The 22,392-nt window shown below is 52.7% G+C and overlaps 1 protein-coding gene across 1 annotated transcript in view; it reads right to left on the bottom strand.

The window, feature by feature from the left end:
• The window catches only part of LOC142245763 (leishmanolysin-like peptidase), a 27,608-nt gene extending 12,326 nt beyond the window's left edge, over positions 1-15,282 (bottom strand). The window contains exons 1-3 of the mRNA XM_075318718.1: positions 15,025-15,282; positions 10,945-11,042; positions 1,715-1,757 (exon numbers count right to left, since the gene is read on the bottom strand). Of these exons, the coding sequence (XP_075174833.1) occupies positions 1,715-1,757; positions 10,945-11,042; positions 15,025-15,168 (285 nt within the window). The 5' untranslated portion in view covers positions 15,169-15,282. The remainder of the gene's footprint in view (positions 1-1,714; positions 1,758-10,944; positions 11,043-15,024) is intronic.
• Between the last annotated feature and the right edge of the window lie 7,110 nt (positions 15,283-22,392).

The raw sequence follows: 22,392 nt of genomic DNA, 5'->3' as shown, positions 1-22,392 counted from the left end.
ACTGTCACCTCCCCCCCGACACCACACTATTACCTCCCACAAAACCGCCCCCATACTGTCACCTCCCCCCCCCGACACCACACTATTACCTCCCTCCAATCCGCCCCCATACTGTCACCTCCCCCCCGACTATCACCTCCCACCAATCCGCTGCATGCGCATCCATACTGTCACCTCCCCACAACACCACACTATCACCTCCCTCCTCCCCCGACTATCACATCCCACCAATCCGCCACATCCGCACGCATGCCGTCACCTCCCCCGACCCCACATTATCACCTCCCACCACATCTGCACCCACACGGTCACCTCCCCCCAACCCCACACTATTACCTCCCACCAATCCGCCACATCCACACCCATGCTGTCACATCCCACCAATCCGCCACATCCGCACCCATGCGGTCACCTCCCACCAATCCGCCACATCCGCACCCATGCGGTCACCTCCCACCAATCCGCCACATCTGCATCCATACTGTCACCTCCCCCCCGACACCACACTATCACCTCCCACCAATCCGCCCCCATACTGTCACCTCCCTCGACTATCACTTCCCACCAATCCACCGCATCCATACTGTCACCTCCCCATGACACCCCACTATCACCTCCCACCAATCCACCACATCCGCACCCATGCAGTCACCTCCCCCCCGACACCACATTATCACCTCCCACCACATCTGCACCTACGCGGTCACCTCCCCCCAACCCCACACTATTACCTCTCACCAATCCGCCACATCCACACCCATGCTGTCACCTCCCACCAATCCGCCACATCTGCACCCATGCTGTCACCTTCCCCCCGACCCCACACTATCAATCAGGCCAGCTAAGTACATGCGTTACCATGTAGTCTGATGCCCATACATTATAGAGTCCTTGTGCCATTACCCAATACTAGTGCTGCTGCCTGATTGATGTACCTGAGATTTACAAACTACACAACAAAGAACAAGAAACATCAGACAAGTCTCCATTTCTGCCGATGGGACCAACCCAGAATATTTAGTCGCCCTCAGTGCACAATCCTCTGTACCATCACAGGATCGATACAATGGGTCAGTGTCGGGGACGAGGTCCACATTTCCCATAGTTCAGTGAATTTCTCCGGGCATCCCCTATTGTGGTATACAGTCCGCTCATAGGGAAGCATTGCATTTATCATCCGTGCTCGCACCGTAGGGGGACGCTGCCCATGCACCGTATGGCTATGAGCTCTCTGGCCATAAACCGAGATTCACGTAAGAAGATTTTGTGGTGGAGTGACCACATCCCTCCCTCCAAAACTCTGAATAAACAGAAGCGGGACGAGGGGTACAGGGTAGAGGGCTAGGGAGCACAGGACTGAGACAACCTCTCTCCCAAATCATATGGATAAAATCAGAGTCCTCTCCATGGCACCGTATGTAATTAGGGGTTGCTCGATGCCGCATTCTATATAGTGTGAGTGTGGTAAATACGCCTGTGCACTAGGTACAGTTGGATCATTGTGTTGGTAATGGGGGGGGGGGGGGCGAGACCTTAGTTGGGGACTCCAGAATGTCTTCCTCTTGCATATTCGGGACTGGTATTTGCCATTTCCCCGACTGTCAGTGGCTGAGATTCATTCCCTACAGATCAGTATACAGAGATCAATCCTTTAAGCCCCTGTGGCCGCAGAATCCCCATCAGAGGGAGTGAGGACATTATCGTGGCCCCGCACCTCTTCTGCATAGGACGCTGAAGTGACCCCCGCGACGCGGAATCTGGACAGAGTTTGGTCAAAAGATAACAAAATGTTCTGCTCAAAAATATCTGAGAGCAAAGACCGCGGTGTGAGCCAGGGCTGTGGAGTCGGCCAAACCTTCGAGTCAGACTCCTCAATTTCCCTTGCACCGACTCCCACATCTATTGCTTCTAGTTAAGTGAAGAATGTATTGTACAATGTGACCATCAGACATTAATCATTGTTATGATGCAATAATCAAGATATTTAGATAGAACATAAAATATATTTATTGGATACAACTTTACAACCCAAAACTGTAATAAATTGTAAATGTCATACAATATGTAATATACGGCAGATTACATATATATCTTGTGTGTGCGTATATATATATATATATACTATATATATATATATATATATATATATATTATATATATATATATATATATATATATATAAAAATTACATAGTGTATAACATATTTACAATTTATTAAACTTCTTGGTGTTCTAAAGTTGTATCCAAAAAATATATTTTGTACTATCTACCGTATTTTTCGGAGCATAAGACGCACTTTTTCCCCCCCAAATGTTGGGGGAAAGTTGGGGGTGCGTCTTATGGTCTGACTATAGGGCTGCGGCCGGGAATCAGGGTGCTGCGGGTCATCGGGGCACAAGCAGGCACCAGCAGCGCCTGCCGTGACCACGTGGGCCCGCTCATTACATATGCACTCCCATCCCCCGCCCATTTCTCAGCGCAGAAGCCGGCGCTGCCAGGTGGGCGGGGTGACGAGCGGGGACGCCACGCATAGCAAAGAGCCGGTCCGCATGATCACGCCTGGCAATTACAGCCTGGAGTGATCATGTGCGGCTGTATTCACGGCCCCCCGCGCGTCGTCGTCATCATCAGCGCGGGGTGCAGTGAATCAGTACACTCACCCGTCCCCGTGTGTGGAGCCGTCCCCCTGCAGCACGCGATGTCTTCCTGTCTGTGCCGGTCAGCTGATCTGTGCTGGTCAGCTGATCGGCACAGACAGGAAGACATCGCGGTGCTGCAGGGGAACGGCTCCACACACACAGGTCAGCGTGCCAGAGAGGAAGATATGATCGGTGCTGCAGGGGGACGGCTCCACACACACAGGTCAGCGTGCCAGAGAGGAAGATGATCGGTGCTGCAGGGAGTGAGGAAAAGGTGAGTATACACGTTTATTTTTTTTATCTGTGCTATAGGATACAGGCCATATACCAGGATGGTATATGAGCACGATGGGGGCATATAGCAGGATGGGAGTATATGAGCAGGATGGATGGGGGGTATATGAAAAGGATGGGGGTATATGAGCAGGATGGATGGGGGAATATGAGCAGGATGGATGGGGGAATATGAGCAGGATGGATGGGGGAATATGAGCAGGATGGATGGGGGAATATGAGCAGGATGGATGGGGGAATATGAGCAGGATGGATGGGGGGGTATATCAATAGGATGGGGGTATATGAACAGGATGGGGTATATGAACAGGATGGGGGTATATGAGCAGGATGGATGGGGGGTATATGAGCAGGATGGATGGGGGGGTATATCAATAGGATGGGGGTATATGAACAGGATGGGGTATATGAACAGGATGGGGGTATATGAGCAGGATGGATGGGGGGTATATGAGCAGGATGGGGGAATATGAGCAGGATGGATGGGGGAATATGAGCAGGATGGATGGGGAATATGAGCAGGATGGATGGGGAAATATGAGCAGGATGGATGGGGGAATATGAGCAGGATGGATGGGGAATATGAGCAGGATGGATGGGGAAATATGAGCAGGATGGATGGGGGAATATGAGCAGGATGGATGGGGGAATATGAGCAGGATGGATGGGGGAATATGAGCAGGATGGATGGGGGAATATGAGCAGGATGGATGGGGAAATATGAGCAGGATGGATGGGGGAATATGAGCAGGATGGATGGGGGAATATGAGCAGGATGGATGGGGAAATATGAGCAGGATGGATGGGGAAATATGAGCAGGATGGATGGGGAAATATGAGCAGGATGGATGGGGAAATATGAGCAGGATGGATGGGGAAATATGAGCAGGATGGATGGGGAAATATGAGCAGGATGGATGGGGGAATATGAGCAGGATGGATGGGGGGGTATATCAATAGGATGGGGGTATATGAACAGGATGGGGTATATGAACAGGATGGGGGAATATGAGCAGGAAGGATGGGGGAATATGAGCAGGATGGATGGGGGAATATGAGCAGGATGGATGGGGGAATATGAGCAGGATGGATGGGGGAATATGAGCAGGATGGATGGGGGAATATGGATGGGGGAATATGAGCAGGATGGATGGGGAAATATGAGCAGGATGGATGGGGGAATATGAGCAGGATGGATGGGGGAATATGAGCAGGATGGATGGGGAAATATGAGCAGGATGGATGGGGAAATATGAGCAGGATGGATGGGGGGGGTATATCAATAGGATGGGGGTATATGAACAGGATGGGGTATATGAACAGGATGGGGGAATATGAGCAGGAAGGATGGGGGAATATGAGCAGGATGGATGGGGGAATATGAGCAGGATGGATGGGGGGAATATGAGCAGGATGGATGGGGAATATGAGCAGGATGGATGGGGGAATATGGATGGGGGAATATGAGCAGGATGGATGGGGAAATATGAGCAGGATGGATGGGGGAATATGAGCAGGATGGATGGGGGAATATGAGCAGGATGGATGGGGAAATATGAGCAGGATGGATGGGGAAATATGAGCAGGATGGATGGGGAAATATGAGCAGGATGGATGGGGAAATATGAGCAGGATGGATGGGGAAATATGAGCAGGATGGATGGGGAAATATGAGCAGGATGGATGGGGAAATATGAGCAGGATGGATGGGGAAATATGAGCAGGATGGATGGGGGAATATGAGCAGGATGGATGGGGGGGTATATCAATAGGATGGGGGTATATGAACAGGATGGGGTATATGAACAGGATGGGGGTATATGAGCAGGATGGATGGGGGGTATATGAAAAGGATGGGGGTATATGAACAGGATGGGAGTATATGAGCAGGATGGATGGGGGGTATATGAAAAGGATGGGGGTATATGAACAGGATGGGAGTATATGAGCAGGATGGATGGGGGGTATATGAACAGGATGGGGGTATATGAGCAAGGATGGATGGGGGAATATGAGCAGGATGGATGGGGGAATATGAGCAGGATGGATGGGGGAATATGAGCAGGATGGATGGGGGAATATGAACAGGAATGGGGGTATATGAGCAGGATGGATGGGGGGTATATGAGCAGGATGGATTGGGGGAATATGAGCAGGATGGATGGGGGGTATATGAGCAGGATGGATGGGGGAATATGAGCAGGATGGATGGGGAATATGAGCAGGATGGATGGGGGAATATGAGCAGGATGGATGGGGGAATATGAGCAGGATGGATGGGGGAATATGAGCAGGATGGATGGGGGAATATGAGCAGGATGGATGGGGGAATATGAGCAGGATGGATGGGGGAATATGAGCAGGATGGATGGGGGAATATGAGCAGGATGGATGGGGAATATGAGCAGGATGGATGGGGGAATATGAGCAGGATGGATGGGGGAATATGAGCAGGATGGATGGGGGAATATGAGCAGGAAGGATGGGGGAATATGAGCAGGATGGATGGGGGGAATATGAGCAGGATGGATGGGGGAATATGAGCAGGATGAATGGGGGGGTATATCAATAGGATGGGGGTATATGAACAGGATGGGGTATATGAACAGGATGGGGTATATGAGCAGGATGGATGGGGGGTATATGAAAAGGATGGGGGTATATGAACAGGATGGGGGTATATGAACAGGATGGGAGTATATGAGCAGGATGGATGGGGGGTATATGAACAGGATGGGGGTATATGAGCAGGATGGATGGGGGGAATATGAGCAGGATGGATGGGGGAATATGAGCAGGATGGATGGGGGAATATGAGCAGGATGGATGGGGGAATATGAGCAGGATGAATGGGGGGGTATATCAATAGGATGGGGGTATATGAACAGGATGGGGTATATGAACAGGATGGGGGAATATGAGCAGAATGGGGGGAATATGAGCAGGATGGGGGTTTATAGCAGGATCATTTACAAGGCAGGAGGATCATTACCAGGATGGGGTACCTTAGTAGAGAATTTGGGGACATTACCCCCATAACAGTGTCAGCAGCAGATCCTTGCCCCATAACAGTGTGTCATGACCACTTTTTTTTGCTTAAAGTTTTATTTTCCTATTTTCCTCCTCTAAAAACCAGGGTGCGTCTTATAGTCCGAAAAATACGGTAAATGTCTTATTATATCATAAAATTGATTAAATGTCTGATGTTCACATTGTCCTACAAGACATTTTTCAGTTAAATATAAGCAATATACTAAATCTAGTATGTTTTTGTTGAAAACTGTTTTTTGCCACTTACATAGTGTATTACATGGTGTTATATATATAGTGTGTGTGTGTGTGTGTGTGTGTGTGTGTGTGTGTGTGTGTGTGTGTGTGTGTGTGTGTGTAATATATATATTTAATTATTACACACACAATATATAACACTATGTAATACACTATGTAAGTCACAAAGAACAGTTTTCAACAAAAACCTAGTAAATAACATTTGTGCAGTCTCTGAATTTGTTGGTAGGAAATAGAATTGCCTCCATCAGATCGTCCTTCGCAGATGACCTCGGATCTGACCTAATAATGTTAAGGCCGGAGAACGACCTCTCTACAGTGACTGGGGCTGGAGCAAAACCGTAACCACATGGGAACATCTCTAACAATCTCCGGGTATAAAGGAATGGCCTCATGCACAGGCAGTTTTGATGAACAGTTGAATTTTTCTATTTCTTTGAGAGGAAGTGAAAAATATTACTGAAATCTGGTCAATCTGCTGCTATAGGAGACGCGGTGACATCTGGCCAATCTGCCGCTATAGGAGACGCAGTGACATCTGGCCAATCTGCCGCTATAGGAGACGCAGTGACATCTGGCCAATCTGCTGCTATAGGAGACGCAGTGACATCTGGCCAATCTGCTGCTATAGGAGACGCAGTGACATCTGGCCAATCTGCTGCTATAGGAGACGCAGTGACATCTGGCCAATCTGCCGCTATAGGAGACGCAGTGACATCTGGCCAATCTGCCGCTATAGGAGACGCAGTGACATCTGGACAATCTGCCGCTATAGGAGACGCAGTGACATCTGGACAATCTGCTGCTATAGGAGACGCAGTGACATCTGGCCAATCTGCCGCTATAGGAGACGCAGTGACATCTGGCCAATCTGCCGCTATAGGAGACGCAGTGACATCTGGCCAATCTGCTGCTATAGGAGACTGAGTGACATCTGGCCAATCTGCTGCTATAGGAGACTGAGTGACATCTGGCCAATCTGCTGCTATAGGAGACGCAGTGACATCTGGCCAATCTGCCGCTATAGGAGACGCAGTGACATCTGGCCAATCTGCCGCTATAGGAGACGCAGTGACATCTGGCCAATCTGCTGCTATAGGAGACGCAGTGACATCTGGCCAATCTGCCGCTATAGGAGACGCAGTGACATCTGGCCAATCTGCCGCTATAGGAGACGCAGTGACATCTGGACAATCTGCCGCTATAGGAGACGCAGTGACATCTGGACAATCTGCTGCTATAGGAGACGCAGTGACATCTGGACAATCTGCCGCTATAGGAGACGCAGTGACATCTGGCCAATCTGCCGCTATAGGAGACGCAGTGACATCTGGCCAATCTGCTGCTATAGGAGACTGAGTGACATCTGGCCAATCTGCTGCTATAGGAGACTGAGTGACATCTGGCCAATCTGCTGCTATAGGAGACGCAGTGACATCTGGACAATCTGCCGCTATAGGAGACGCAGTGACATCTGGACAATCTGCCGCTATAGGAGACGCAGTGACATCTGGACAATCTGCTGCTATAGGAGACGCAGTGACATCTGGCCAATCTGCTGCTATAGGAGACGCAGTGACATCTGGTCAATCTGCCGCTATAGGAGACGCGGTGACATCTGGCCAATCTGCCGCTATAGGAGACGCAGTGACATCTGGCCAATCTGCCGCTATAGGAGACGCAGTGACATCTGGCCAATCTGCCGCTATAGGAGACGCAGTGACATCTGGCCAATCTGCCGCTATAGGAGACGCAGTGACATCTGGACAATCTGCCGCTATAGGAGACGCAGTGACATCTGGACAATCTGCTGCTATAGGAGACGCAGTGACATCTGGACAATCTGCCGCTATAGGAGACGCAGTGACATCTGGCCAATCTGCCGCTATAGGAGACGCAGTGACATCTGGCCAATCTGCTGCTATAGGAGACTGAGTGACATCTGGCCAATCTGCTGCTATAGGAGACTGAGTGACATCTGGCCAATCTGCCGCTATAGGAGACGCAGTGACATCTGGACAATCTGCCGCTATAGGAGACGCAGTGACATCTGGACAATCTGCCGCTATAGGAGACGCAGTGACATCTGGACAATCTGCTGCTATAGGAGACGCAGTGACATCTGGCCAATCTGCTGCTATAGGAGACGCAGTGACATCTGGTCAATCTGCCGCTATAGGAGACGGAGTAACATCTGGCCAATCTGCTGCTATAGGAGACGCAGTGACATCTGGCCAATCTGCTGCTATAGGAGACGCAGTGACATCTGGCCAATCTGCTGCTATAGGAGACGCAGTGACATCTGGCCAATCTGCTGCTATAGGAGACGCAGTGACATCTGGACAATCTGCTGCTATAGGAGACGCAGTGACATCTGGCCAATCTGCTGCTATAGGAGACGCAGTGACATCTGGCCAATCTGCTGTTGTAGGAGACGGAGTGAAATCTTTTTCCTTGCGGCAACGCTTTGCCTGTTCCATGTCATCCAAATACTTGTCAAAGTTAAACTCCTCATCTGATGAGGATGAAGATACGGCAGCAGTAGCACTGTCAGGCCCCAACTCCTCTTCCGCCTGGCAGTCCTGTAGCTGCTCATCCTAACTGCTACCTCACGCAGAGCTTCTTTTCCTTTAGTAAGCTGTTGATCATCAAGCAGTATATGATGACTTGGCTGCACATAAACAGCTGCCAGAAGAATTTTATTTTCCAATAGCTGTGTCTCTCCGTTTCATTGAAGCAGAAATGCCATCTGCGATTAAACCTCATCTTTGGGACAGGCAAAATAGCAAGTTCTTCTAATCCCTTATTAAAATGCCAGAAGTTGAATCCTCAGCTTGTAATTTTTTAGTCACGGTAAATGGGTGATTAAGCAATTCCTTCAATTAAGCCACCTGTGTCCATTGACCTTCATTTAAGGTTATTTGAGGGTTCTCCATATCTATAAGAAACGATTTTAGTTCAAGCAATCGGTCATTAAATAAGTGCTGCCTCACCGAGTGGCTTAATCAACAATTGCCCCTTTCCCAGCACGTCTCTTCAAGATGGAATCAATTTTAGGGGTTCTGGCGGCAATAACCAACTTCCTCACTTTTCCAATTAGATTTCCAGCATGTCCGCCCAGTTTCACACAATAGTCTTTTCGCCGGTTTGGCGGATGCAGCGCACGCCAGTACAGTGGAATACAGTACAATGGAAGCACCAAAACTTCTGGGTCACATGCTCCGGTCACATGAAAGCATGTGACCATCGTTTGTCGCGCTGCCACTGTACTGTATACACTGTAATGGAGTGCGCCGCATCTGCCAAACCGGCAAAAAGCCGGATGTGTGAAACCGGGGTCCCTCTTGCAGACTATCTCTTATTGCCAGCTGCAGCGTGTGCACAACACAGCGCATGTGATGAATATGAAAGTGTTTTGAAGCAGCTTCAACAAGATCATCTAATCCCAAAGTATCATTTTGCTGTTCTTCTGCTGTAATATCTGTGTGTTCCTCAGTTACATGAGCAGCGCTGTGGCTCCATCTCACACACACTGAATGCTACATTCTCTTCTAGCTGCTGTTCATTCCTCTCATTCATCAGTGTAATTGTACTTATGTGTGAAGCATTGTCCGTTACAATAGCAAGAACCGGTTCTTTTTTGCGTTCCTAATCTTGCAGAACTTTTTCCACTAAGGCCTGGAGAAACTGGCCGCTGTGATTAGCTTTACTATCTGTTACTGCTAGTGTCTTACTAACAATTTCTTTCTTGTCACAAACATATTGAGCATTGATGGCAAAATAATGCAGTGACTCTGGAAATAATGCAGTGAAATGCGGTGACTCTGGAAATAATGCAGTGAAATGCGGTGACTCTGGAAATAATGCAGTGAAATGCGGTGACTCTGGAAATAATGCAGTGAAATGCGGTGACTCCCGGCATCCAGCAAAGGCAATGGGTGACAAGACAGGACATTCAGACACCGCGTGTTGCGAGGATCCGCACAGAATGAGCCGTCAGTTTGTGGTGTTTTTCTAATCTGCTTTTGCTATTGAGCATTATATATTTATGAGCTCAGAAGCCTTTCAGATGATGCGGTTTTATAAAAAGCTGATCTGCTTTTGCAGCTGAAAAACGTATCCTCAAAAACCGCAGCAAAAACGCTGAGTGTGAATGCAGCCTTAGATCAGGAATAGAACAGCCATTTATAGGACATTTCATAAGTTTCCCAAATTCCTATGAAAAAATATTCAGCACATTCTGCATTGCACTACAATTCATTATATATTTTAGGAGTCGGTGCATTTTATACCGACTCCACCAAAATGAGCTCCGACTCCACAGCCCTGTTGTGAGCTCCAAAATGTAGAAGACGGGTGATTCGGCAAGGTGGGAACGTGCGCATTGTGCCAGAAGGGCATTTCAGCAATAGTGTCTGAAAAACGCACGATCGTCTTGTCTCCAGACTTGTGTCAGTCGCAGAAGCGGTAACATTTTGGGCAAGCCTATTTTATCTGTCTCTAGAAACCTGAGCAAACACTCTGCCCCGCCGGCTGCGCCCAGACCACCATATCTGGTTTCCCCCTACCCCACACGTCACATCTGAAACCCCCGACACGTCACCTCTGCCGGCACATCCCCTGACACGCAACGTCTGACCCCTCCACTATCACCTCCCCCTTGACCCTATGCTGTTAAATTCACTCCTCAAACCCGTCACGTCCGTGCCCCCCAGCACTCACTCCTCTATGCTGCCGTCGTACACGATCTTCATCCGCAGCCGTTCGTCCGCTTCTCTCCTGAACACACGACTCGTCTTCTGATGAACCTTGTACACGACCTGGAAACAGAGCAAAGCCGACATTCAGTGCTGGTGTCCGAGGACGTTATCAGGGGGTCTGGGTGGCCTGAGGATGGTATCAGGGTGTCTGGGTGGCCTGAGGATGGTATCAGGGGGTCTGGGCGGCTCGAGGACGGGTACTGAGGGAAGGCCGGGCAGCCCGAGGACGGTATCAGGGGGTCTGGGCAGCCTGAGGACGGGTACTGAGGGAAGGCCGGGCAGCCCGAGGACGGTATCAGGGGGTCTGGGCGGCTCGAGGACGGGTACTGAGGGAAGGCCGGGCAGCCCGAGGACGGTATCAGGGGGTCTGGGCGGCTCGAGGACGGGTACTGAGGGAAGGCCAAGCAAGCCCGAGGACGGTATCAGGGGGTCTGGGCAGCCTGAGGACGGGTACTGAGGGAAGGCCGGGCGGCCTAACGACGGTCATCAGGGAACCCGTGTGTTCAGTGTTGGGGGGGGGGGGGCGCCCTGAGTGCTCGGTGTTGGGGAGGGGCGCCCTGAGTGCTCGGTGTTGGGGAGGGGCGCCCTGTGTGGTAGATGATGGAGGGGCCGTGTGCTCGGCAGGTAAGGCAAATTTATGACTCGGACTCCTCAACTTCCCTGATTCCGACTCCCGCACACATGACTGATGATAAGTTCCCTGTAGTAAATGGTGACATCTCTCCTTACATCCTGGAGATGAGGTGCAGCACAGATTCATCTCCACTAAAAGCCGAAATCCTCAGATCAGGAACAGAACAGACATTTATAGGACGTTTCACAACTTCCCCAAATTCTTATAAAAAAATATTCATCACATTCTGCACTGAACGCTGGAGCCGATTTATTGTATACAGTTGAATCCAGACGTTTCCCCTCCGCTCTCTCTATACAGACACATCTGCAAGTTTTTCCCCTCCGCTCTCTCTATACAGACACATCTGCAGGTTTTCCCCCTCCGCTCTCTCTATACAGACACATCTGCAGGTTTTTCCCCTCCGCTCTCTCTATACAGACACATCTGCAGGTTTTTCCCCTCCGCTCTCTCTATACAGACACATCTGCAGGTTTTCCCCCTCCGCTCTCTCTATACAGACACATCTGCAGGTTTTTCCCCTCCGCTCTCTCTATACAGACACATCTGCAGGTTTTTCCCCTCCGCTCTCTCTATACAGACACATCTGCAAGTTTTTCCCCTCCGCTCTCTCTATACAGACACATCTGCAGGTTTTCCCCCTCCGCTCTCTCTATACAGACACATCTGCAGGTTTTTCCCCTCCGCTCTCTCTATACAGACACATCTGCAGGTTTTTCCCCTCCGCTCTCTCTATACAGACACATCTGCAGGTTTTCCCCCTCCGCTCTCTCTATACAGACACATCTGCAGGTTTTCCCCCTCCGCTCTCTCTATACAGACACATCTGCAGGTTTTTCCCCTCCGCTCTCTCTATACAGACACATCTGCAGGTTTTTCCCCTCCGCTCTCTCTATACAGACACATCTGCAAGTTTTTCCCCTCCGCTCTCTCTATACAGACACATCTGCAGGTTTTCCCCCTCCGCTCTCTCTATACAGACACATCTGCAGGTTTTTCCCCTCCGCTCTCTCTATACAGACACATCTGCAGGTTTTTCCCCTCCGCTCTCTCTATACAGACACATCTGCAGGTTTTTCTCCTCCGCTCTCTCTATACAGACACATCTGCAGGTTTTTCTCCTGTTACTATTTGCCAAATTCCAGAATAGAGAAAAATGCCTGAAAATATTCTTTTACTTTCAACAGTCAGAAGTTTCCATACACTAAGAGTCCTGTGCCATTAAACACTATGCGACAGCCCATATGATGATGTCATGTCTTTGGGAGCTTCTGATTGGTTTATTGGCCACATCTGAGTTAATTACAGACACACCTGTGGATGTAGTGTAATGCACCTGAAACACACGGTTTCTTTGTGCAGCATCATTGAAAAGTCAAAAGAAATCAGCCAAGATCTCAGGAGGAGAATTGTGGACTTGCAAAAGTCTGCTTCATCCTTGGCTGCAATTTCCAGACACCTGACGATGCCTCATTAATCTGTACAAACAATTATATGCAAGTACACACAAGATGGGAATGTCCGGCCATCATAAAGCTCAGGAAGGAGACGGGTTCTGTGCACCAGAGATGAATGTGCTTTGGTCAGACATGTGCAGATCAATCCAAGAACAAAAGCAGAAGACCTTGTGAAGAAGCTGGCGGAAGCTGGTAAGATTGTGTCACTATACACAGTGATACGAGTCAAGTATCAACATGGGCTGAAAGACCGCTCTGCAGGAAGAAGCCATTACTCCAAGATATACATAAAAAGCTAAATGAATGTTTGCAAATGCAACAGGAGCAAAGAGCTTAATCTGTGGAGATGTCCTGTGATCTGACGAAACTAACATTGAGCTGTTTGGCCATAATAACCATTGTTACGTTTGGAGGAAAAAGGAGAAACTTTGAAGCCCAAGAACCATCCCAACTGTGACACACGGGGGCAGCATCATGGTGTGGGGTTGTTTGGAGGGACTGGTGACTTCACAAAATAGATGGCATCATGAGGAAAGAAGATTATGTGGCCATACTGAAGAACATCTCAAGACATCGGCCAGGAACTTACAGCTTGGGCTTAAATGGGTCTTCTAAATGGACAGTGACCGGAAGCTACTGCCAAACTGGCTACAAAGTAGCCTAAGGATAACAAAGTCAATCTTTTGGAGTGGCCATCACAATGCCCTGATCTCAATCCTATGGAAAATACATGGGTAAAGCTGAAAAGGCCGGAGCGAGCGGCGACCTCCAAACACGGCTCAGATACACCAGATCTGTCGGGAGGAATCGGCCCAAATTCCACCAACTATAGTGAGAAGCTTGTGGAAGGATCCGAAACGTTTCCCCCCGGGCTCAGTTTTGGGCTGGGGGAAAAGCCGTGCGTTCGGGGGGGGGGATGGGGAGGCCGTGTGTGTGTGTGTGTAGGCCCCACGCGCTCTGTGGGGGGGATGGGGAGGCCCCACGCGCTCTGTGGGGGATGGGGAGGCCCCACGCGCTCTGTGGGGGATGGGGAGGCCCCACGCGCTCTGTGGGGGATGGGGAGGCCCCACGCGCTCTGTGGGGGGGATGGGGAGGCCCCACGCGCTCTGTGGGGGGGATGGGGAGGCCCCACGCGCTCTGTGGGGGGGATGGGGAGGCCCCACGCGCTCTGTGGGGGGGATGGGGAGGCCCCGTGCGCTCTGTGGGGGATGGGGGGGGATGGGGAGGCCCCGTGCGCTCTGTGGGGGATGGGGGGGGATGGGGAGGCCCCGTGCGCTCTGTGGGGGATGGGGGGGGGATGGGGAGGCCCCGTGCGCTCTGTGGGGGGGGGATGGGGAGGCCCCGTGCGCTCTGTGGGGGGGGGGGGATGGGGAGGCCCCGTGCGCTCTGTGGGGGGGGGGGGATGGGGAGGCCCCGTGCGCTCTGTGGGGGGGGGGGATGGGGAGGCCCCGCGCGCTCTGTGGGGGGGGGGATGGGGAGGCCCTGCGTGCTCTGTGGGGGGGGGGGGATGGGGAGGCCCCGCGCGCTCTGTGGGGGGGGGGGGATGGGGAGGCCCCACGCGCTCTGTGGGGGGGATGGGGAGGCCCCACGCGCTCTGTGGGGGATGGGGGGGGATGGGGAGGCCCCGTGCGCTCTGTGGGGGGGGGGATGGGGAGGCCCCGTGCGCTCTGTGGGTGGGTGGGGGGATGGGGAGGCCCCGTGCGCTCTGTGGGGGGGGGGGGGATGGGGAGGCCCCGTGCGCTCTGTGGGGGGGGGGATGGGGAGGCCCCGTGCGCTCTGTGGGGGGGGGGGGGATGGGGAGGCCCCGTGCGCTCTGTGGGGGGGGGGGATGGGGAGGCCCCGTGCGCTCTGTGGGGGGGGGGATGGGGAGGCCCCGTGCGCTCTGTGGGGGGGTGGGGGGGGGCGTGTGTTCGGTGCCGGGCCTCTCTCTCCTCCCCAGCCCCGGCCTCACCTCCTCAGGAGCCGGGATCCGGTGTCGGCACACGCTGGAGGTCTGTGCGGAGCAGCACAGGATGAACACGGCCGCCAGGGTGACGAGAGGGGCCCAGGAGCTGCGGGTCACTCCCCTCAGGGCCCCTCCGGCTTTAGCGGCCATATTACCCCATCCGACCGCTGTTACCGGGACGACGTGACATCACCACAACTTCCGGTATCACGTGGGTGGTCTCCATGGAGACAGTTCTGCAGCGAGAAAAACTGGTGACAGATGAGTGAGGTAACTGCGTCTACGTGTGCGAAGCGGTGACGGAAAAAAGGGGCGGAGTGTACAGGGACGGGGGTATATAGGGGCGGAGTGTACAGGGACGGGGGGTATATAGGGGCGGAGTGTACAGGGACGGGGGTATATAGGGACGGGGGTATATAGGGGCGGAGTGTACAGGGACGGGGGTATATAGGGGCGGAGTGTACAGGGACGGGGGGTATATAGGGGCGGAGTGTACAGGGACGGGGGGTATATAGGGGCGGAGTGTACAGGGACGGGGGTATATAGGGGCGGAGTGTACAGGGACGGGGGTATATAGGGGCGGAGTGTACAGGGACGGGGGTATATAGGGGCGGAGTGTACAGGGACGGGGGTATATAGGGGCGGAGTGTACAGGGACGGGGGTATATAGGGGCGGAGTGTACAGGGACGGGGTTATATAGGGGCGGAGTGTACAGGGACGGGGGTATATAGGGGCGGAGTGTACAGGGACGGGGGTATATAGGGGCGGAGTGTACAGGGACGGGGGTATATAGGGGCGGAGTGTACAGGGACGGGGGTATATAGGGGCGGAGTGTACAGGGACGGGGGTATATAGGGGCGGAGTGTACAGGGACGGGGGTATATAGGGGCGGAGTGTACAGGGACGGGGGTATATAGGGGCGGAGTGTACAGGGACGGGGGTATATAGGGGCGGAGTGTACAGGGACGGGGGTATATAGGGGCGGAGTGTACAGGGACGGGGGTATATAGGGGCGGAGTGTACAGGGACGGGGGTATATAGGGGCGGAGTGTACAGGGACGGGGGTATATAGGGGCGGAGTGTACAGGGACGGGGGTATATAGGGGCGGAGTGTACAGGGACGGGGGTATATAGGGGCGGAGTGTACAGGGACGGGGGTATATAGGGGCGGAGTGTACAGGGACGGGGGTATATAGGGGCGGAGTGTACAGGGACGGGGGTATATAGGGGCGGAGTGTACAGGGACGGGGGTATATAGGGGCGGAGTGTACAGGGACGGGGGTATATAGGGGCGGAGTGTACAGGGACGGGGGTATATAGGGGCGGAGTGTACAGGGACGGGGGTATATAGGGGCGGAGTGTACAGGGACGGGGGTATATAGGGGCGGAGTGTACAGGGACGGGGGTATATAGGGGCGGAGTGTACAGGGACGGGGGGTATATAGGGGCGGAGTGTACAGGGACGGGGGTATATAGGGGCGGAGTGTACAGGGACGGGGGTATATAGGGGCGGAGTGTACAGGGACGGGGGTATATAGGGGCGGAGTGTACAGGGACGGGGGTATATAGGGGCGGAGTGTACAGGGACGGGGGTATATAGGGGCGGAGTGTACAGGGACGGGGGTATATAGGGGCGGAGTGTACAGGGACGGGGGTATATAGGGGCGGAGTGTACAGGGACGGGGGTATATAGGGGCGGAGTGTACAGGGACGGGGGTATATAGGGGCGGAGTGTACAGGGACGGGGGTATATAGGGGCGGAGTGTACAGGGACGGGGGTATATAGGGGCGGAGTGTACAGGGACGGGGGTATATAGGGGCGGAGTGTACAGGGACGGGGGTATATAGGGGCGGAGTGTACAGGGACGGGGGTATATAGGGGCGGAGTGTACAGGGACGGGGGTATATAGGGGCGGAGTGTACAGGGACGGGGGTATATAGGGGCGGAGTGTACAGGGACGGGGGTATATAGGGGCGGAGTGTACAGGGACGGGGGTATATAGGGGCGGAGTGTACAGGGACGGGGGTATATAGGGGCGGAGTGTACAGGGACGGGGGTATATAGGGGCGGAGTGTACAGGGACGGGGGTATATAGGGGCGGAGTGTACAGGGACGGGGGTATATAGGGGCGGAGTGTACAGGGACGGGGGTATATAGGGGCGGAGTGTACAGGGACGGGGGTATATAGGGGCGGAGTGTACAGGGACGGGGGTATATAGGGGCGGAGTGTACAGGGACGGGGGTATATAGGGGCGGAGTGTACAGGGACGGGGGTATATAGGGGCGGAGTGTACAGGGACGGGGGTATATAGGGGCGGAGTGTACAGGGACGGGGGTATATAGGGGCGGAGTGTACAGGGACGGGGGTATATAGGGGCGGAGTGTACAGGGACGGGGGTATATAGGGGCGGAGTGTACAGGGACGGGGGTATATAGGGGCGGAGTGTACAGGGACGGGGGTATATAGGGGCGGAGTGTACAGGGACGGGGGTATATAGGGGCGGAGTGTACAGGGACGGGGGTATATAGGGGCGGAGTGTACAGGGACGGGGGGTATATAGGGGCGGAGTGTACAGGGACGGGGGTATATAGGGGCGGAGTGTACAGGGACGGGGGTATATAGGGGCGGAGTGTACAGGGACGGGGGTATATAGGGGCGGAGTGTACAGGGACGGGGGTATATAGGGGCGGAGTGTACAGGGACGGGGGTATATAGGGGCGGAGTGTACAGGGACGGGGGTATATAGGGGCGGAGTGTACAGGGACGGGGGTATATAGGGGCGGAGTGTACAGGGACGACGAAAAGGGCGGAGTGTACAGGGACGGGGTATATAGGGGCGGGGGTATATAGGGGCGGAGTGTACAGGGACGGGGGTATATAGGGGCGGGGGTATATAGGGGTGGAGTGTACAGGGACGGGGTATATAGGGGCGGGGGTATATAGGGGCGGGGGTATATAGGGGTGGAGTGTACAGGGACGGGGTATATAGGGGCGGGGGTATATAGGGGCGGAGTGTACAGGGACGGGGGTATATAGGGGCGGAGTGTACAGGGACGGGGGTATATAGGGGCGGAGTGTACAGGGACGGGGGTATATAGGGGCGGAGTGTACAGGGACGGGGGTATATAGGGGCGGAGTGTACAGGGACGGGGGTATATAGGGGCGGAGTGTACAGGGACGGGGTATATAGGGGCGGAGTGTACAGGGACGGGGTATATAGGGGCGGAGTGTACAGGGACGGGGGTATATAGGGGCGGAGTGTACAGGGACGGGGGTATATAGGGGCGGAGTGTACAGGGACGGGGTATATAGGGGCGGAGTGTACAGGGACGGGGGGTATATAGGGGCGGAGTGTACAGGGATGGGGGTATATAGGGGCGGAGTGTACAGGGACGGGGGTATATAGGGGCGGAGTGTACAGGGACGGGGGTATATAGGGGCGGAGTGTACAGGGACGGGGGTATATAGGGGTGGAGTGTACAGGGACGGGGGTATATAGGGGCGGAGTGTACAGGGACGGGGGGTATATAGGGGCGGAGTGTACAGGGACGGGGGTATATAGGGGCGGAGTGTACAGGGACGGGGGTATATAGGGGCGGAGTGTACAGGGACGGGGGTATATAGGGGCGGAGTGTACAGGGACGGGGGTATATAGGGGCGGAGTGTACAGGGACGGGGGTATATAGGGGCGGAGTGTACAGGGACGGGGGTATATAGGGGCGGAGTGTACAGGGACGGGGGTATATAGGGGCGGAGTGTACAGGGACGGGGGTATATAGGGGCGGAGTGTACAGGGACGGGGTATATAAAGGCGGGGTGGACTGTGCAAGGACCACTGTACATACTCTGTCACTGACAATACCGCCTGTCCCTGTACACACCGCACACTCTGTGTGACTGACAATACCGCCTGTCCCTGTACACACCGCACACCCTGTGTGACTGACAATACCGCCTGTCCCTGTACACACCGCACACCCTGTGTGACTGACAATACCGCCTGTCCCTGTACGCACCGCACACCCTGTGTGACTGACAATACCGCCTGTCCCTGTACACACCGCACACGTCACGTCCTGTAGTTTCTGCTCCTCCTTATTCTTGGAATAGAAAGTGAAAGAACAAACAAGTGACACCGAGAACACAGACCGAGGAGACCGGAGAGGCCAAATATGGAGGAGAGGAACAAGGAAGGACGGGGGGAGCGCAGGACACGAGGAGACGCGGACCCCTTGTTTCCCAGTCACCACAGTTGAGGGGGAAAACAGAAACATTGAAGGACATTGTGAGGGTCCAGGGGTTCCCCATCCTGGTCCGGCTCCCCCAGAACCTGCCAAAATCCAAACTAAGGCTATATTCACACTAGAAAAATGATTTTTCTTAAGAAATTTCTTAAGAGTGAAGGATTAGTGCGCCTGCGTTTTTGCCGCGTTTTCAGTGCGTTTTTGGTGCGTTTTTGGTGCGTTTTCAGTGCGTTTTTACCGCTGGTTGCTCCCTGCGTTATTCTGCCAATTATCTATGGCAAAAAACGCAGCTAGCTGCAGAAAAGAAGCGACTGCTCATTCTTTTTCTTAAGAAAATCTACTGAAAGAATTTTCTTAAGAAAAAAACGCAGTGTGTGCACAGCTAATTTTTTTGCCATAGGTTTTGCTGGGGAATGTCTGCAGAAAGGTTACAAGATTTTCTCAAGAAATTTCTGCAGCAAAAACGGACCCAAAACGCAGGTAAAAAACGCAGTGTGTGAACATAGCCTAAAGATTAAGAAATATTTCATGTCCAGGAATAAATCAGGCGGAGAAGAAACCTGTGAAGTGACCGAGATCAGTCCCACCAGCTACCGGGTCTGCTTCCAGAACCAAGAGGGTGAGTGCTGCCCCCCTCACGGGCAGCCCCATGTGCAACATGACCCCCACCCCCGAGAGGAGCAGCCCCAAAGGAATAGCACCATATACAGCCTGAGAGGAGCATCCCCCCTCAGCTGTGTACAGTATAAGGTGCAGTCTCGGAGGTTGTTTCTTCTCTCCTCGGCTGTGTACAGTATAAGGTGCAGTCTCGGAGGTTGTTTCTTCTCTCCTCAGCTGTGTACAGTATAAGGTGCAGTCTCGGAGGTTGTTTCTCCTCTCCTCGGCTCTGTACAGTATAAGGTGTAGTCTCGGAGGTTGTTTCTCCTCTCCTCGGCTGTGTACAGTATAAGGTGCAGTCTCGGAGGTTGTCTCTTCTCTCTCAGCTGTGTACAGTATAAGGTGCAGTCTCGGAGGTTGTTTCTTCTCTCCTCAGCTGTGTACAGTATAAGGTGCAGTCTCGGAGGTTGTTTCTTCTCTCTCAGCTGTGTACAGTATAAGGTGCAGTCTCGGAGGTTGTCTCTTCTCTCTCAGCTGTGTACAGTATAAGGTGCAGTCTCGGAGGTTGTTTCTCTTCTCCTCGGCTGTGTACAGTATAAGGTGCAGTCTCGGAGGTTGTTTCTTCTCTCCTCGGCTGTGTACAGTATAAGGTGCAGTCTCGGAGGTTGTTTCTCCTCTCCTCAGCTGTGTACAGTATAAGGTGCAGTCTCGGAGGTTGTTTCTCCTCTCCTCAGCTGTGTACAGTATAAGGTGCAGTCTCGGAGGTTGTCTCTTCTCTCCTCAGCTGTGTACAGTATAAGGTGCAGTCTCGGAGGTTGTTTCTTCTCTCTCAGCTGTGTACAGTATAAGGTGCAGTCTCGGAGGTTGTTTCTTCTCTCCTCGGCTGTGTACAGTATAAGGTGCAGTCTCGGAGGTTGTTTCTTCTCTCCTCGGCTGTGTACAGTATAAGGTGCAGTCTCGGAGGTTGTCTCTTCTCTCTCAGCTGTGTACAGTATAAGGTGCAGTCTCGGAGGTTGTTTCTCCTCTCCTCGGCTCTGTACAGTATAAGGTGTAGTCTCGGAGGTTGTTTCTCCTCTCCTCGGCTGTGTACAGTATAAGGTGCAGTCTCGGAGGTTGTCTCTTCTCTCTCAGCTGTGTACAGTATAAGGTGCAGTCTCGGAGGTTGTTTCTTCTCTCCTCGGCTGTGTACAGTATAAGGTGCAGTCTCGGAGGTTGTTTCTCCTCTCCTCAGCTGTGTACAGTATAAGGTGCAGTCTCGGAGGTTGTTTCTCCTCTCCTCAGCTGTGTACAGTATAAGGTGCAGTCTCGGAGGTTGTTTCTTCTCTCCTCAGCTGTGTACAGTATAAGGTGCAGTCTCGGAGGTTGTTTCTCCTCTCCTCGGTTGTGTACGGTATATGGTGCAGTCTCGGAGGTTGTTTCTCCTCTCCTCGGCTGTGTACAGTATCAGGTGCAGTCTCGGAGGTTGTTTCTTCTCTCCTCGGCTGTGTACAGTATAAGGTGCAGTTTCGGAGGTTGTTTCTCCTCTTCTCGGCTGTGTACAGTATCAGGTGCAGTCTCGGAGGTTGTTTCTGCTCTCCTCGGCTGTGTACAGTATCAGGTGCAGTCTCGGAGGTTGTTTCTTCTCACCTCGCCTGTATACAGTATAAGGTGTAGTCTCGGAGGTTGTCTCTTCTCTCTCAGCTGTGTACAGTATAAGGTGTAGTCTCGTAGGTTGTTTCTTCTCTCCTCGGCTGTGTACAGTATAAGGTGCAGTCTCGGAGGTTGTTTCTTCTCTCCTCGGCTGTGTACAGTATAAGGTGCAGTCTCGGAGGTTGTTTCTTCTCTCTCAGCTGTGTACAGTATAAGGTGTAGTCTCGTAGGTTGTTTCTTCTCTCCTCGGCTGTGTACAGTATAAGGTGCAGTCTCGGAGGTTGTTTCTTCTCTCCTCGGCTGTGTACAATATAAGGTGCAGTCTCGGAGGTTGTTTCTTCTCTCTCAGCTGTGTACAGTATAAGGTGTAGTCTCGTAGGTTGTTTCTTCTCTCCTCGGCTGTGTACAGTATAAGGTGCAGTCTCGGAGGTTGTTTCTCCTCTCCTCGGCTGTGTACAGTATATGGTGCAGTCTCGGAGGTTGTTTCTTCTCTCTCAGCTGTGTACAGTATAAGGTGCAGTCTCGGAGGTTGTTTCTCCTCTCCTCGGTTGTGTACAGTATAAGGTGCAGTCTCGGAGGTTGTTTCTCCTCTCCTCGGCTGTGTACAGTATAAGGTGCAGTCTCGGAGGTTGTTTCTCTTCTCCTCGGTTGTGTACAGTATAAGGTGCAGTCTCGGAGGTTGTTTCTTCTCTCTCCTCGGCTGTGTACAGTATAAGGTGCAGTCTCGGAGGTTGTTTCTCTTCTCCTCGGCTGTGTACAGTATAAGGTGCAGTCTCGGAGGTTGTTTCCTCTCTCTCCTCGGCTGTGTACAGTATAAGGTGCAGTCTCGGAGGTTGTTTCCTCTCTCTCCTCGGCTGTGTACAGTATCAGGTGCAGTCTCGGAGGTTTTCTTCTCTCCTCA

Source organism: Anomaloglossus baeobatrachus, chromosome 7 (assembly GCF_048569485.1).
Source record: "Anomaloglossus baeobatrachus isolate aAnoBae1 chromosome 7, aAnoBae1.hap1, whole genome shotgun sequence".
In the NCBI taxonomy this organism is placed as follows: Eukaryota; Metazoa; Chordata; class Amphibia; order Anura; family Aromobatidae; genus Anomaloglossus; species Anomaloglossus baeobatrachus.
This window is presented reverse-complemented; position numbering and strand designations above follow the sequence as displayed.